General features: G+C 41.3%; 2 protein-coding genes across 6 annotated transcripts in view; one reads left to right on the forward strand and one right to left on the reverse strand.

Annotated features, from left to right (window-relative positions):
* The window catches only part of MAP3K15 (mitogen-activated protein kinase kinase kinase 15), an 84,117-nt gene extending 80,439 nt beyond the window's left edge, over positions 1-3,678 (forward strand). For all 5 annotated transcript variants that reach the window (XM_088051913.1, XM_005516849.2, XM_088051914.1 and 2 more), the window contains 5 exons: positions 1,105-1,315; positions 2,146-2,258; positions 2,425-2,522; positions 2,625-2,701; positions 3,185-3,678. In XM_088051913.1, the coding sequence (XP_087908039.1) occupies positions 1,105-1,315; positions 2,146-2,258; positions 2,425-2,522; positions 2,625-2,701; positions 3,185-3,296 (611 nt within the window). In that variant the 3' untranslated portion in view covers positions 3,297-3,678. The remainder of the gene's footprint in view (positions 1-1,104; positions 1,316-2,145; positions 2,259-2,424; positions 2,523-2,624; positions 2,702-3,184) is intronic.
* A 117-nt stretch (positions 3,679-3,795) lies between these two features.
* PDHA1 (pyruvate dehydrogenase E1 subunit alpha 1) lies at positions 3,796-15,967 on the reverse strand. Its single transcript, XM_005516675.3, has 11 exons — positions 15,795-15,967; positions 13,185-13,253; positions 11,612-11,785; positions 10,854-10,980; positions 8,551-8,642; positions 8,097-8,189; positions 6,777-6,932; positions 6,528-6,599; positions 5,830-5,897; positions 4,871-4,979; positions 3,796-4,245 (listed from the first exon to the last, which is right to left on the reverse strand). Exons 1-11 carry the CDS (start codon positions 15,858-15,860, stop codon positions 4,081-4,083), a joined length of 1,191 nt encoding a protein of 396 aa, XP_005516732.2. The 5' UTR covers positions 15,861-15,967; the 3' UTR covers positions 3,796-4,080.
* Between the last annotated feature and the right edge of the window lie 730 nt (positions 15,968-16,697).

A 16,697-nucleotide genomic window follows, 5' to 3' on the forward strand; every position in this document is an offset into this window, starting at 1 on the left:
AAGAGCTGTAGCAAATGGAACAGTTCAGATGTTTACTCCTTCAGCATGCCATTAACTGCACCCCATGTACCACTCATCAAAAGACATGGGGTCGGAGTGTTGCAGAGAAAGAAATGTTGATCTGGAGGATTAATGCTGTACTTGCAGTAATAAAGTGCATAATGAGGAGATAACCAGTGGTTCTGCACCCCCAGTGTGGTCCAGCCATGACAAAAAAAAAGGTGATTCAGTCCAAACTTTTGATTTTCTAATAAGAAAGAAAATTCTGTACATATTAGTGACATCCAGAGTGGGTAACACTGCACAGGCTGGTTATGTGTTCTGAAAAATTACTAATGAGCTGTGGAACAGATGTGTAGAAGGGAGTGCATTAATATGAGGAAGAGGATGATTCTGGCCCACAGATGGACAATGAGGAAAGCCACCAGGAGGAGGAAGATAAATGTCTGAGTACTGTCTAGGAATGAGTTGAGTTGGAAATACGCAAGTAGCTTTTTAACTGTTCAAAATGCTGAGCACCCATTCCAGTATAGGAATGTTCTGAGAGACTTAGTGACAGTGAGCCCTTTTAGTCCAAAGTTGCCATGGCTTTTAAAGCTAAATTGGCCAAATTTTTTAGGACTTTCTTTGTACAAGAGAAATTGCAGCTGTTCTTGGGTAACAAGGATGGCCTCCTGCAGCAAATTCTGAGAACTGGGGCTAGGAAGTCTTGCTGAAGGGGAATGCTTTGTACACTCCTTGGCCCAGGGCATTAGAGGAAAACACCTATTTATTTTTTCTTTTTTTTCCCTTACTATATAGGAAAAATGCAAGCTTTTAGGGGCTTCTCCTTAACATATTTTATTGACTGTCTTATTACTCATCTCATGGTATTTGTCCTCACTATGACCTAGAGCTCTACCTCTGCTGGTGCATTGCTCACCAGTTCCAGAGAACCTGTGCTCCAGCTCACACAAGGCTTCACTACCCCCTTGCTCGGTGTTGCATTAAAGCACATTATGCAAGCAGTCTCCCACACCCACAGTAGTGAAGAATAAACTGCATTACCTCTGAAGATAAAATTATCAAAAAAAATCTTGTTCTTCCCCTCTTTCCTTTTATCAGAGCTTCACACTCACTTTGAGCCAGCATCAGAAACTGAAGGTGGGGATAAGGACGCTGATGAAGTGGAGGAGAGTTTCCAGCCCTCTGAACAAAACAGAGCTGAGGATGCTGCCATCACATCAGGGGTCAGCACCCTCAGTTCTGTGGTGTCACACGAGGCTCAGCAGCAGCTCAGCCAGGAGCTGGGCAGACTTAAACACAGCACTGTAAGGTAACCCCCCTGTAAAGACTCTGGATGTATGTTCAGGCAGTCTTTGAAAAGCTCTCAGACTGTGCTTTCCACACTGACGGGTACACATTTACCCATAGCACTGCTCACCTATTGCATTGTGATAAAACCTTCCAGGAACACAAGTGAATTTGGAATACATTTGCAGTACAGTATGGCAACTGAGCACCCTTCAGTACAGCTTTTTGCTTCTGTGTAATTAATCTCTTAGTTGCAGAATGTCACGCTGGATTTCTACAGTAAAGTAATTAGGTTTGTGCATCTGTGCCAGTTTCCTTCCTACTCCCTGGATGCCCCCTGACTCGGTGTCAGTGCCTTAAAGCTGTTCCTGCAAGGAAAGCCCAGAGAAGCTCTGTCCTGGCTCACAGGACACTAATGAGCACCAGCAGAGCTCAGCAGAGCCCTGCCCTGTTTCTCATGGGTTACATGTGTAGGCTGCTGCCAGCTGAAGTTCCCATTCTTCTTTGTGGATGTGATGTAAATCCCTGATCAGAAAGTCCCTGGTATAACATCAGTGTTACATTTTTCAATAGTAAATTACAGTATAAAGGCAGCAACTCTGCCCAGGGAGGCTGCAAAACAGTAGGAACAGAATTTACGAGCTATTTACTAAATTCTGCAGGTGAAAGTTTTAAGTGACACCCCTGAGTCTCAGAGAACCAAAATGAAATCTCCAAGCCATTAGAGATGTTACTTACTACAGTACCTCACATATGCCTCTGTCCTGTAGTACTCATTAAAAATTATAATATTTTTTTCACTTAGATTTATTCTCAGTGTGGTTGTGTTTGATCTCTCTTACATGCTACAAGGCTTTTGGAAAACCTCATTCAGAAGGAGAAAGAGTATCAGACCCTCTTACGACAATCCTTGGAGCAGAAGACTCAGGAATTACACTTCCTTCAATTAAAACTTAAACCCAAAGGTATGAGGTGATACTGCAAGAATTAAGATACTGCAGTTACACAAAAACATATCTGGGATCATGTGTTTGTTGAAAGGATGCACAATCATATGGCTTAAGCTTGTTACCTGAAAAGAACCACATTGCCCTAGTTCTGAGGTGTATCAACCTTTGTTTTCTGTTAAAGATTCCCAGTGGTCTGGAGCAACTTTTAGAGAGAATGCAGACCCTGAGCTCATGAACTGGCTGAAACAACAAGGAGCAGACTTGGATACCATTAAGAGGGTAAAAATAAAATCACATTTTAAAAAACCCATAATTTTAGTCATAATTAGCAGTTCAGTTTCAAAGAAGGAATTTTTTTTTATGCATAAATTTGCCTTTTAGTTTGCTGAAGAAGATTACACACTAAGTGCTGTCCTTAATGATATCACCAAAGATGACTTGTGGTATCTTCAGCTGCGGTAAGAAAATACTATTTAGTTCATTGTTAAGAGCTTAATTAACATATTTTGTTAAAAACCTTTTAAAGTTTGGTTATTCAAATAGGTCAGTGACAGTTCAGGGGCAACTGCCATCAGTTTCATCTCAGATTTTCTGATAAAAGTTTTCACATCTTAACTGACACACCTACACCAAGGATGCTTCAAGCCATCTGCTTTGGCATTTATCAAGGTTTTCGGGACACTTCATGATGATGTAATCATATGAAAATCAGGCATGAAGAATTTATTTTTCCTACCCATTGATTTGAGTCCTTTTATCATCATTCCATTAAGCCCTGGCTGAGGTGGAAGTTTTTAGCTCTAACCATGAAATAGTGTAGTTTGCTATGTACTGTCATAACTGGTCTATCCGTGGGCTTTGTAGGTTTTACTTCTTGCTCACTTTAAGGCACTGGAGATGAGGGAGTTTTCCCTAACTGTTCTCAATTTCCCTTCATGCAGGGGTGGTCTTCGCTGCAGGATCTGGAATGCAATCCTAAACCACCGACAAACATCTGGGAGGACCTCAGCTCAGGTCAACGCTTTGGAAGATGAAATGGGAATAAGCAAATGAAATACACTCCCAGCATTTAAATTATTAGATGTATATATTTATATGTACAGTGGCCTTGCAGGTTTTGCATAGGTTATATAGCTTGTTTGACCATCAGTGTAATACACAGTGAATAGTAACAGCTTTTAAGTCGGTGTCAATGCATTTAAGTTATTTATGACAAGACTAATGCATACAACGCCTGTCAATGTAATACAAACCATCAGCTGGGGAAAAACCCATCTGAATTGGCTTCAGCATTGTGAAAACTATGAACTTACACTGTGTCACAGTTTTGCTGGTTGGTGGTTTGAGCAGGACAGGGATATTCTAGAGCATGTCACCTTGTTGTAGATGGATTTATATTGCTTTTTGTATTAAAGCTACTGAACTACTGAGAAAAGCCTGGTATGATGTTTTCAATTAGTGACTTTCTGCAGCAAAACCAGAGCATGTAATGACATTTGTGGTGGGATTTCTGGGAAAGAGTTCATGAAACAAAGCAAACAGATCACTAAAGGTTGGTAAAGTTTAATTTTTATTTTTCTTTTTACACTGTACATAATACATACAGTGCTCCAAAGAAAGTCAGTAAAGCAAATATATAGCACTTTAAATAAACCACCCTCTTTCGATTTAACTTCTGAAACATTCAGCATGTTTAAGAAATTCCATACTCAGCTGGATTTCTTTACACATTTCCTCTTTTGAAAGAGCTCTTAAATAAGCTTAAGAGTTGTTTATTATAGTTCCTGTAAATGCATTCACTTATTCATAAGAATAAGTTACACCAATAAAAAGGCCTTTAGCTGACAGACTTGTATTTTATCCACTGGTTTGGGCCACGCACTTCAAAGGGTGGCTCGTTGAAGTAGATGTGATAGCCCAGTTCTTCCAGTGGAGGCTCTGGGTCAGTGGTAGCAAACTGAGCAGCTTCCTCAATCTCCTTCCTGACTGCCACATCAATTTCCTAAACCAGAAATGCATGCTTATTAGAAGACAGCTCAGGAAAAGCATTGTAATTTTGAATTTAAACACTGTGATAAAGTGTCAGTCAGAATTAGTTATGACTAGACAATGATTAGAAATATAAAATTAAAAACTTCCCTAATAAACTGCATTATTTTGGGTAATACTGGTACCTTACTGACAGAGGAACATGATCTCTCTGAGCCTGTACATTTTCTATTCTGATTATGTGAAATACTGAGTGCTTCAGTGCCATTATTTTTCAACAGTTGACTCATTACAACATTTGCTTAGAGGGTTCCCTACTCCTTCACTAGGATTCTTCATTATTGGTAATTTCCCTTTCCAAGGCTCACCCCCCCTTCCTGGGGCGTCAAGAAAGCCCAGGTAATTTTGATTTCTATCTGTTAGCAAATGACACTCCCCAGCCTTATTTAGCACACAAAAACAAAAGGCATTTCCAGCAGAACAAGACTTCAGTAGCTGGTCTGCAACAAATTTCACCTTCACCTAGAAAAGTGATGTTAAAGCAAACTTGAAGAACTTTAAAGAAAGCAGTGTGCTGCCCAGAGATGTGCTTTCTGGAGATCATCAGTATCTCCCTTACACAGCAACTAAAACCATACCTTTAGTTCCTCAACGCTAGCAAGGTTGTTGTTGACCATTCTGTCCTTCAGCAAAGTAATGGGATCACTTTTGCTTCTCACTTCCTGAATTTCTTCTCTAGTACGATAGCTAGGAACAAGACAGGCAAAGACATGAACTCTGGAGCAGAGTGACGTTCTGGGACACAGCTCACTTTCAGAAAAGAGTCCAAAGAGTTGTCAGGGATGCAGTGACAATACAGTACATTCATCACCCAAAGGATGGCACAGGAACAGCCAGAGGCCTCTGGAGAGAGAGCTGTAAATGCCAACTGAGCAGAAATAGTTCCAGACTCAAAGGAAAGGGGAGCAAACCCAGCCTGAGAAAGTTATCCTGTGGGGCCATATTTCCACCTAACCCTCCCCACAACCAGGGAAGGGGCTGCATGACTTGTACATGCTTCCAAGTCACTGCAGGTTTCCAATGAAGAGCTGGGATACACCTCTACCTCATTCAGACACATTCAGCTTTGTCAGTTGGAGCAATACCCAAGTCTCTCTAGCACCTGGATGTTTGTGTTTTTAGGATGAGTTCTACTTGTCTTGGCAGTCCAAACTGTTCCTGTAATTTTACCTTACAGGATTTTATCCTCTTAAAACCCCAGAAAGCATAATGCTTTCCAGCCAAACCTTCATTAGGACACAGCATAAGGTCACACTGAAAGTGGATTCAGTAATAGAATACAGAAGTTTAACTGACTTTGTGCTTGTTCTAAATCCACATCTTTTTTAATTCTGCCCTAAAACAAGTGTGCTACCTGGCCACAGATTCTCAGCCTAGCAATGAGATGAGTGAGCAGGCTGCTCACAGCAATTTCATTGTAACCTTTAAATGCATCTGTCATCTGATTTAAACACTGAATTTCACAGTTTAATCTCTTAGAATTTGGCCATCAATACTTGTTTTCAGTGAACAGAAAGAAGGAAGAATGTTACAGTACCTTATTCCAGGGTCACTCATACTGTGGCCATGGTAACGATATGTCTGTAACTCCATCACAAGAGGACCCTTCAAATGAAAAGCAATAGTGTTGCCACCAGGAGTGACCAACTTGTAACAACAGCAACTATTTGCTAGAGCTGAATTGCACCACTGATAAATTACTTTTATTCAATAGTTTTTTCTCAGTTTCATTTAGATAATATTAGCACATACAGTTTCACACAGTGAAAGGAAACCTAATTCTTTGCAAATGAAAGCATGTGCTGATATTGTAAGCATTTATTTTCATGTTCTGACTGAGCAGCTTTACAATTTCCTTCCACCATTACTCAGAATATTTCAAATTACCTGTTGTTTCTCACTTCAAGTATTAAAAATCTTCAAAACTAGTGTCACCATATTTGGGTGACAGACACTAACACTGACTCACAAAACCTTTATTTCACTTTCAATTTCTTGAAAATATAGAATGATTATTACCTTCCTTGATGCTTCCCCTAACTAAACACAAAGATCACAACTGCCTGACAGTCATAACACTTTTCACAACAGAACCTAACTGTTGTAGAAATGAGAAAAAATTACAGTATAAATTATATATTAAGTGTTTGGTTAATACAAATTGAGGAACTACTTCTGCAGCAATAGCTTGCAAGAATTCCACCCATGGAGAAGGAATGCCAATTACAGACTTACTTTTCCAGATCTACAGTACTCAGCTGCAAACTTCATTGCTTCTCTGACACAGAGAACATCCATGCCATCCACCTGGTGGATGATAAAAGACATGTTAAGGCAAAAAAATTCCAACCTCCAAACTACCAATCTCAGTATTTCCACAAGTGGGATAGTATTCAGCTTTAAGAAAACATATATAGAAATAAATGAAATACCTATGTATGCATTTTCCACACACATTCCCCCTCAAAAAAAAGCTGTACTCACCCTGAGCCCTGGAATGAAGTACCCTCTTTTGTAGTAGTCAGTGCTGGCTGCAGCTCTTTCAACTGATGTTCCCATTCCATACCGATTGTTCTCACAGATAAAAATACAAGGCAATTTCCATAAGGCAGCCATGTTGTATGTTTCAAATATCTGACCCTGAAAGAAAATTAAGCTACATCTCATCAGGGAGCTCAGCCTTCAAGCACTAGGCTCTACTGAAAATCTTTCAGTTACAGAGGTCTAGAAATTTTAATACTAAAAGTGATCTGAAACCAGCTGTTTGCTACAGCTCAGAAGGAATAAAAGAGAAGATACACTATATAAGGTAACTTTAATCTCAACCAATAGTTTATAGAAGGTAATTTTTAAGCCTGAATCAATATCTGTGTTAGGGTAGCAAAAAACCTTTAACTCAGGTATTTCAACAACAGTCATAAAAAAACTTAATTGATTAACCTGGCAGGATGCTGCTACAGCAAAGTTATGTTTGACTGCAGTGACTACATCAACCTTGTTGTTTTGAGTCAAATTCAGGGAAAACCATGAACTGAGATCTTCACCTGTGCTTTGAAAGTGTGAAACTATAAATGGTACACTCTAAATCATCAACTGCTTATCTGGCTTATTGTCTCAGCTGATAACATGAAGAGACTGGCTGGAATGTCAATAGCAACTGGCTCTGCCAGAATGCTCTGTCCTCTTCTCTGTCTTCAGAAACCTGATTTACACATCTCTCCCATACAGCAGCACTGTCATCTTCACTGCCATCCTTCAGAGCTCTCCTTACAGCACAGACACTTCAGGGTACCACACTTAGGTGAGCTGTGCACAACTGAAAAGAGGGTAAAGAGTAACTGGAAACCCCTCCACCCACAATTTGTGTACCATCCACATAATTAACCATTAGCTTCACTCACTCCCTGAGTATCCAGAGTGTTCAAGAACAGAAGAAGGCAAAAAGCCTTCCCTCCACTACAGTGACAAGGGCAAGCTCAAAACAGGGTGGGGAAGGACAGATATTTACACAGGTCCAAAATATGATAAAAAACCGCAGGCACATGCAGGCACAGTTCACCTGAATCACCCCTCTGAGAACTATACAGTTGTTGGAACACATGCCTACTCAAACACCTAAGACAACTCAAGAGGTGGCTGTGTCGAAAATCTGCAACATGCCTGGTCACCTCCATGGAGTTCATCAACACAGCCTGGGTTGCAGGTACACAGGGAGGGCAAAATGTGCTCTTCCACCCCTTGAGTATAGGCAGAACTCACAGAGCACAGAAGGAAAATAGATTCCTCCCAGGCACACTCCTTTACCTGATTGGCTGCACCATCCCCATACAAGGCCAGGGCGATTTCGTTTTTACCAAAGTATTTACAGGCCAGTGCAATCCCAGCTCCAAGAGGAACCTGCCACAGAGTACAGGACAAAACATTTTAGAACAACATTTAAAGGAGTTGAACATAGGCAGTGAACTCCAAGGAGACGTTTAGGTTGTTAGAGACCAACTCAAAAAACAAGGTATTACCCATCCACATCACTTTGTTACAAATGTTATTGCAGCCAAAATATAAACATGAATAGTATTCTCAATTTGATTCATTTTTGCTACAGTTTACAAAATGGTGAGATCACCAGAATAAGACATACCAGCCACAGAGCTATGGTATCTGCGTACAAGCTCACACAGAAACTGAGAGGAAACACTGAGAGGCAACAGGACAAGAGCTAAATTCAGCTTGTGCTTTAAAACAGAAGTCATATATATACCTGAGCACCAACAATACCATTGCCACCATAAAAGTTTTTGGTATACATATGCATTGATCCTCCTTTTCCCTTTGCACATCCTCCTTTTCGACCTGAAACATGAATAACAAGCAATTTATATTTTGGAGGAAAAATACTATACTAATGGAAACATCTAATTCAGTTCTGAAAGGTAGTAACTCTAAGACCATGTCTCCATCATTAGATCTCTGTGGAGTTAGGACATGATGGTCTCACTCATTCGAGTTTACAGTTAAATATCTCAGAAAACAAATAAGAGAAGGGGGAAAAAGAGAGAATGATAATGAAAGCATAATTCCAGAAATATGGATGAGATTTTAAAACTTTAAATTTAAAGAAATTTTAAAGCCAACCAAAAGTTTCAGTGTCCTATACAAAAACACTTTCAGATAAATATGGGCTGTTTTTTTTGTAGACAACAAGGTCTCATATACATAATCTGCAAGTAGTACATTATTACATTTGGCTTCTGCAAGAAAAGTAAGAATAATATTCCAAATTAGTTGCAATAATTTCGACTTGTCTTCCCTTTGACAATAACCACATGTAAAAATTACCAACAGGACACTAAAAAAACTCCACCAACTACCAGCTCCCCATTCCACCCCAATATAAACATCAGTCACCCAGCCCAGCTTTATTCAAGGTTTGAAGGTAGTTTGAAGATAACTAGCGATCTATGAAGCATTACAATGAGTCCATCTAAGAATATAGAATTTCTGAAATTTGTACTTCTCTTTTTTACTTTATAGTGGATCATTTTTATTATTGACATTTCTCATACCTTTCCTATGTTTATGAATTGGTTTTGTGGGTGTTGTTACAGATTCTGCCAGCAAGGAGCAAAGAAAAAGAAGTCTAATTTTAAGAAAAATAGTTTTACGAATAAGTACAATTTACCTTTAGTAAGCTCCCTCTGTTTTTTGTACAGTCCTTCCTTGTACAGTCCTTCCTTTTAGAATTAACCAATTCTAAATTCTTCCTGATTAACCAATGTTACTTTTTGCTACATTTTCTGCCTTTCCTAGAACACAAACTCATTCCTCATGTAATTGTTAATTCTCCTGAAAAGTCCTTTTCTATAGCTTGTTTCCTACAGGAAACTGCTTTTTCTACTGGTTTTATTTCGGGTGACTTGCTTCCTTCCCCTTCAAAGATTTTTAATTCTGTCATTTCCTGATCATTGTAACTCATGCTGTCTTTCAGTTTGGCATTTGTAGTTAAGATCTTTCTTCACAAGAATGGGCTCTAGCAGCAGTTCTCACTAAGAACTTTTCCCAAGTGTCATTTTCTGGAACAACAGTCTCTTTACCACAGCCACTCCTTCCCAATTAAAAGAGCCCCAATAAAGTCAAGCATAATGTTACAGAAAATTATGTGTGTCATGAAACAAAAAAAAAAATCCCACCACATTATCACTTATATTTGTAGTTTCGAGGCCCTTCAGTCATGACAATCTTCCCATCTACTTTCTGACTTACCAGTATCCAGTGATACTTGGCAAATCAGTCACCACTGGATTCTGGGCTTTTGTGCACATTACAGATATGCATTCTTAGCACACACAATTCTTAGTTTACAAAATCATACCACTTGTCTACCCCCCAAACAGGCTTTCCTATACTAACATTTCAACCATGCAGATTCTCAGATCAAGTCTTTATTATACCAGTGATGCATAAAGGCCTTCAAGCTCCTTGCTCTTATTTCTCTTCTGGCATCTGTTCACAGATCTCATAAGAGCTCATCAGTCTGATTCTCTCTTCCCTGCTCCATCCTCTACCCTACCGTGGACAGCCAAGTTTCCTTCCTGCAAAATCTCTGTCTCAATTATCATTTAATATTCTTGTTACAGTCAGATTTTCCCAAACATTCAGTTTATCATTACAGGCAACATTTACCAATCTTCCTAAAATTTCATCAACATAATTCTGAAAATCCAGGTCTGTCTCCTAGGAAGGATAATGCCCTGTCCCACTGAAAGCAAATGCTTACTATCAACAAGTTCAAAACTGCTGCAACACAATGAATACAGCATATGGTATCAAGAAAAATCTTATGAATTTGTGCTTTAGAAGTACCAGCACTTAAATATTCCTTATTTGTTAATCTTCAAAGTAAAAATGAGTGATTCATAAAATTGAAACAACTGATCCATTTTGCTATGTCACTAAACTGCTTCTGAAGACCCAGTATACTTTGTGCATCAACATCATTTTGAATTTGAGCAAAAAATTCTGACACAAGCACAGCAAGTGATCCTCACTCTGCTGAGCACAAACCTGTAAGTTCCGCGAGAATCTCCCGGACAGGCACTCCTCGGGTGTAGGTGAAGCCGTGGGCTCTGTACGCTGTTATCACATGGTCCGTGGGCTTTATAGCAGCCTCAATCCCCACACAGCAAGCTTCCTGTTACACAGGACAAGGAGGTTTGGCAATGAAGAAAAACACACAGCTCTCACAGTCAGCACTGTGGCACATTGCTGATCCCACACACATCAAATATGGCAGGTCAGAGGAAGGGCACAGATACTGGAGACTGACTAAAATCCCAAGGGTTGGTGACAGACCTGGAGCCACAACAGCCTTGGGCTCTAAATTCCAACCTGACTGACTAGCAAAGGCACATGGGAGGGGAACCAGAATCTACAAAAATATGAAGAATTCCCCCCACCAATGAAGTATCTCAATAATCACAATTCAAAAACATCAGGGAATAATGGACAGAAAGTTTCAGTAAGTTCATGAAATTTCTTCTCCTGGCTGTTGCTTTTTAGTGGGCATATGATCCATGACATACAGAAACAAAAGCCATCAATGACACTTAAGGGGGAAAATTCAGGCCTTAGGATGTGCTCATTCCTCTGCTGGTCTTCAGCTGCACTGTGCCCTTCCCTGTCTTTGTGTCTCTTCTCCTCCTCCCTGTCCCTCTCCTTCTCTCACAATGTACAGATACTCAGTTCTACATTCTCCACTCTATTAAAATCTCTACATTAAACAAGGTAAGACAACATAAAACCTGCTGGCCAAAAATTCTTACCTGACCATCATATAAGTGGCAGAAGCCACGAATAATCTTCTGCTTGTAGAGCTGGTCAGACTTGAGCTCCATGCGCCGGATGGTCTGCATGGTCTTGTAGTACTGGAGCCCCTCCTCTCGAGTCATCACTGCCGTGGTGCCCGGCCCCTCCTCCAGCCGATGGAGGTCACATTTCTGCAAGGTTAAACAAGTCATATTTCCTGAAAATCATTCATCCTATTTACAAGTATTCCTTAATTTTTTTTCATGATCTGCCATTTTCAAATTTGGAGCGTAATTCCTTTTAAAAATGAAAGCTGGCAAAACCTAACTCATAGGTCAGGACAACGGTGCACTGTTTCAAAATTCAGGAAAATAAAACCCTAACTTTTAATAGAGACAGATTTCTACTCATAAAATAAAGTCTCGTTATTCCTACAAGCAGAAGGTGAACTAAAGTCCTCTGGAAATATGGCAAAAAGCACACTTCCATGGCTGTTGCAAGCCAAATACTTGGTAAGAGCTACAGAGGCTTAATGAAGAGATAAGAAAGATCAAGAGTTTCCTGTGCTAAACAGTTTGCAAGATCTGGCCCTAGGAGTGGTCCTCATCTCTGCTACCTCTGTTATAAATAAACAGTAAGTTCAGTGGAAAAGACTAAGCAAACTGCTATGTCAGTGCAGATTAAATGGCCAAAATACTTCTATACAGGTTAAAGACGGTATATATGATAGCAAAAGTCACTCCAGAGCAAATCCACTGACACCTAGATGAACTGGATATAACACCTGGGCACACTACTCAAGACAACTCTGCTTCAAAGTTCACAGACCAACAGAAACTCTGGAGTTTCCTGTCATCAACACAGGACCAAATATTAAACCTTGTATCTACTCAAAAAAAGTAGATACATATAAGATTCATACAGTAGATACATACAGATTCATATAAACATATATTCCTCCCCTTCCAGGAAAAAAAAAATCATGCTTCACAGGCACAGCCAAACAGGGAGGAGAGTGGAAAACAACCCAAATTATTTATTTCATATTTTCTTTCATCAGTTCCTGAATGAAATACCAGCACAAAAGCTGCTGCCAATAGAAACATCACTTTTTCCTGAGACCCAGCCACAGTGGAAAGCTGACAGAATGTAACACATATTTTCTGAGCAGCATCAAGTCAAGCATTGAAAGGATGCCATATTTTTTCCTCAAAAATCCACACAGACCTCAACCAGCTGCATGTTTGGGATAGGCTGCAAACACCTAATTGTTTGAAAAGCATTAAGGAAATAATAGAACAGAACAGAAAAGGTTCTTTAGCTCCTTTCTGACTCTGGTCTCACAGCTGCATTGCAATATCACAACTGCAAAAAAAATCACAACTTCACATTCTTAAGAAACAAGTAACATTACCACACTGCCAACACAGTACTTCCAGCTGCACTTAGTAATCAGGTCAGATAGTAAGGGGCTTGGCTCTGGAAATTCAAGTGTATTTTCTAACTTAATAGATATGGGGACCAGTTCATCAGGCTAAGTTCTGCAACAAATGCTTACACAGAATGACAGTATGAAGTGCTCTTCTTTACCTTAATCTCAAACGTAGCTTCACTTGCAAAGTCTCCATAGTTACGTGATGCTACCATCACTCGAGAGGCCTTAAAAAAAAGACAAAAGCAAAGCATGAGCAATATTTAAATGTAATTATTAAATAAAAGTATGTGACTTTTCAAGTAATTTCTAGAATGCTACATTGTTACAATGTTAAAGCCCCTAAAAACCTAGTCTTTAAAATTAAAATTAGAAAAACAGAGTTTAGATTTGTATAAACCCAGCAAATTTCGAAACTTTTGACACTGAAGAGCATCAAAACCACAAAAATAATTGTTCATCCCTTCACATGTCATGCTGACAATATGAGGAGAGACAGCCAATGCAGACTTTGACTGCTGACCCTCTATGCTAACTGGAATTTTGCCTTGATAGAACCAATAAAACAAAACAAAACAAACCCAAAACCAACCAAATAAAATGAATCCATTAGATATCTGAAATATGAACTACTCTTACTCTTTCTTTTCAATAGGAAGAGAAACTGGGGGGATTGAAAGCCATAACAATGAAGAGATCATTTCAGTAACAGCAGGCCACTACTTATAAATGATGTGGAAACACAGAAGGTACCCGAGCATAGAAAAACACAGAACAAAAGAAAGGGTGGCATGGTAGGGGAGAGATAAGAAGGATGTTTAAAAAGAAACATTTTTAATAGTCCCACTTAAAGAATGAAAACAGGCTATTTACTAATGAATGGGTGATTTTAGATGACTTCAGCACAAGTTTCACTGCAGCATTGGCCAGGATGGGCCCATGTCCATGCATGCACTGTGGCCACAGCATAAAGAACACACTACAACTTTAGTGGCAAGACTGTACCACTAATTAAGTTACACAAAAACTTTTGATTATTTTCAGGTCACCATCTCCAAAAAAGGTCTGACTGACACATGTGAAATTTGGGAGAAAATTCTTGACCCACCCTGGTAACGTCCTCTGTTCCATACTGATTGGATTTATCAGTAACACTGCCCCCATTCACTCTGCCCTGTTATCAGATTAAATATTTAGAGGTTTTAATTTAAACCAAGTTTCTACACTATTTACTACAACGCATCAGTCCTATTAGTGAAGAAAAGCTATTTTTTACTTCTCAACCTGGAAGTAAATCTACAGTTCGGATTTGCAGTATCACAGAATGGCTGGGGTTGGGAGGGATCTCTCTGGCCACCTGGTTAAACTCCCTGCCCTGAACAGGACAAAAAACCACACTGGGGAGTCTGAACAAAAGCCCTGATGGTGAGCAGTACAACTATCAAAAGCAAACCTTGACAAGACTGATTGAGGCCTTACCTCACTAACAGCTCCCTAGGTTAGCAGCATTTGGAAGCAAAAAAAAAAAGGAAGAAGAGTAAGTAGCTGTACCAAATAATGAGGTGAGGAGAAGCCAGCAAATTATTATCCAACTAGAACAGAACACTGCAAGTGGTAGTTTCCATACATGGAAATCCATCTGTACACTCTGGAAAATGCTCAAAGCATATATAAGATACTGCTTTATGGATTAAGTCTACCTCTATTTATTTGGCAATTTATGCCTTCACTAGAGGCATAAGAATAATTAAAGACAAATATTTACATATTTGGTAAGCAGTAGGATCCAAAAATCTTTATTAAAATATCTGAACCAGATCCACTTTGGCATTCCAGGAAAACAAAGTATCCCCAGAGCAGGCCAAGTACTTGTAGTAAGGGACTAATTTTAGGCACCTGTACTTGCAAAATTTAATGTAGAGATTTTAATTGTGAATTAGGAAATATTCCTAGATATGCAGCCCCAAGATAGATAGGAAGAGCTTCCAATAAATGTTCTCCCCTGTGCTATTCTGATGGATCCAGTCATGCACAAGCAGTGAATGCCTGGGTGACTGAGCTGCCTCAGAACGGGGGTACAGCAATGCAACTGTTCTCCATGGCAAAAAGGCAGCTCATTTCCAGTTACCAAAAAGTACCTTTCAACCCTGGTCTTGCCAACAAGTTTTTTCAGCAGGGTTAATTCTTCCTCATGGCCACAGTCATTACAGTGGAATAAGCAGAATGATGTGGTAAAAGTACAATTTTTCACACGAGAGATAAAATACAACAAATGACTCACATTAATAACAAAAAAATAACGAACCGTGGAAGAAAATTCATGCAGAGATTGAAAGGAGCTGTTGGCTGAGAAAAGGGAGGTCAAACAGTTCAGTCAGATGCTAAACTCCAATGGGGCCGAGCAGGTCCCTGGGAGGGACCCGACCTGTGCAGTCAAAGCATACACAAACAGCATCGACCAAAGCCCTGCGCCATCATGGGTTTAAAAAGGGAGCTCCTGTACGCGGCGACCATTTTACTGTTACACGGGATCGTCACGCAAAGTGGGGGAAAATAAAAACTAAGTTGTCTTTTTCGTCTTTGATTTTTCTTCAGCACTTCTCTTCCGCCGCCGGAGCCCCGTTCCCGAGCAGCTCCCGCGGTCTCTCCCGCGCTGCTCCCGGAGCTCCGCCCATGCCCCGCGCGCCCCTCCCACACCGCGCACGGCGGGGCGCGCACCATCCCCGGCCGGCCCCGCGCCCCGGCCGGCCCGGCCCCGCCGCACTCACCGCCCGCCCGGCGGCCGCCGGGCCCTGCAGCACCCGGGAGAGCGCGGCCAGCAGCATCTTGCGCATGGGGCGGGAAGGGCCGGCAGCGCCAGGCGCGGAACCCCGTCCTCGGCTCTCCTTCAGCCGCCTCCGCCGCGACCGCCACTCGTCCTGCGTCCCCGCGCCTGCGCATGCGCGGGCCTGCGCTGCTGCGGCCGCCGGGCAACGCCCCCTGCCGGGCGCCAGGGCCGTAATGTCAGTAAAGGTCATGAAATGTGGGCAGGGGCGGGTCTCCTCACAAAACCGGGGGGCGGCGAGCGAGCGCGGGGTCCTGCCACCTTGTGCAGCCGAGATATTAGGAAGGATTTGGAGCATTCGGAGGAATTTCTTCTTGGAAAGCGTGATTAGGCACAGAAATGCCTCATTAAAGGCATCCAGGGGGCAGCTGGAGTCACCGTCCCTGGGGGTGTTCAGGGAAAGACTGGACATGGCACTCAGTGCCGTGGTCCAGCTGACGTGGTGGTGTCGGGTCATGAGTTGGGCTCGATGATATCAGAGGTGTTTTCCAACCTCACTGATTCTGTGACTCAGGTTTGAGTGTTTAATGTGCTGCTACGTGAGATCTGCTCCGTGTGAGCGCCTGGCTTCTTAAATATACAAAATAAGTGTTGAAACGGTTTCCTTTTAACGTCACAGGCATCCAACCCTTGGGAAATACACAGCAAAGTTAAGATTTAACTTAATGTTGCAGAGTCCTCCCATCGTATCACACCTGCTGATCTCTCCAGCCAACCTGCCGTTCTCCTGCCGCCGGCTCCAGGCCGTTCCGAGGATGGACGCCGGGTTCTGTGGAGCGCCCCATCCGGGTGAGCCACCCGCGCTGCTGTCCTGGCTCCACTGCTGCTCCTCTCTGCTCCCCTGGGC

This window comes from Pseudopodoces humilis, chromosome 2, assembly GCF_049639895.1.
Source record: "Pseudopodoces humilis isolate 2021_Gansu_Grassland_sample_001 chromosome 2, ASM4963989v1, whole genome shotgun sequence".
NCBI classification, from domain to species: domain Eukaryota; kingdom Metazoa; phylum Chordata; class Aves; order Passeriformes; family Paridae; genus Pseudopodoces; species Pseudopodoces humilis.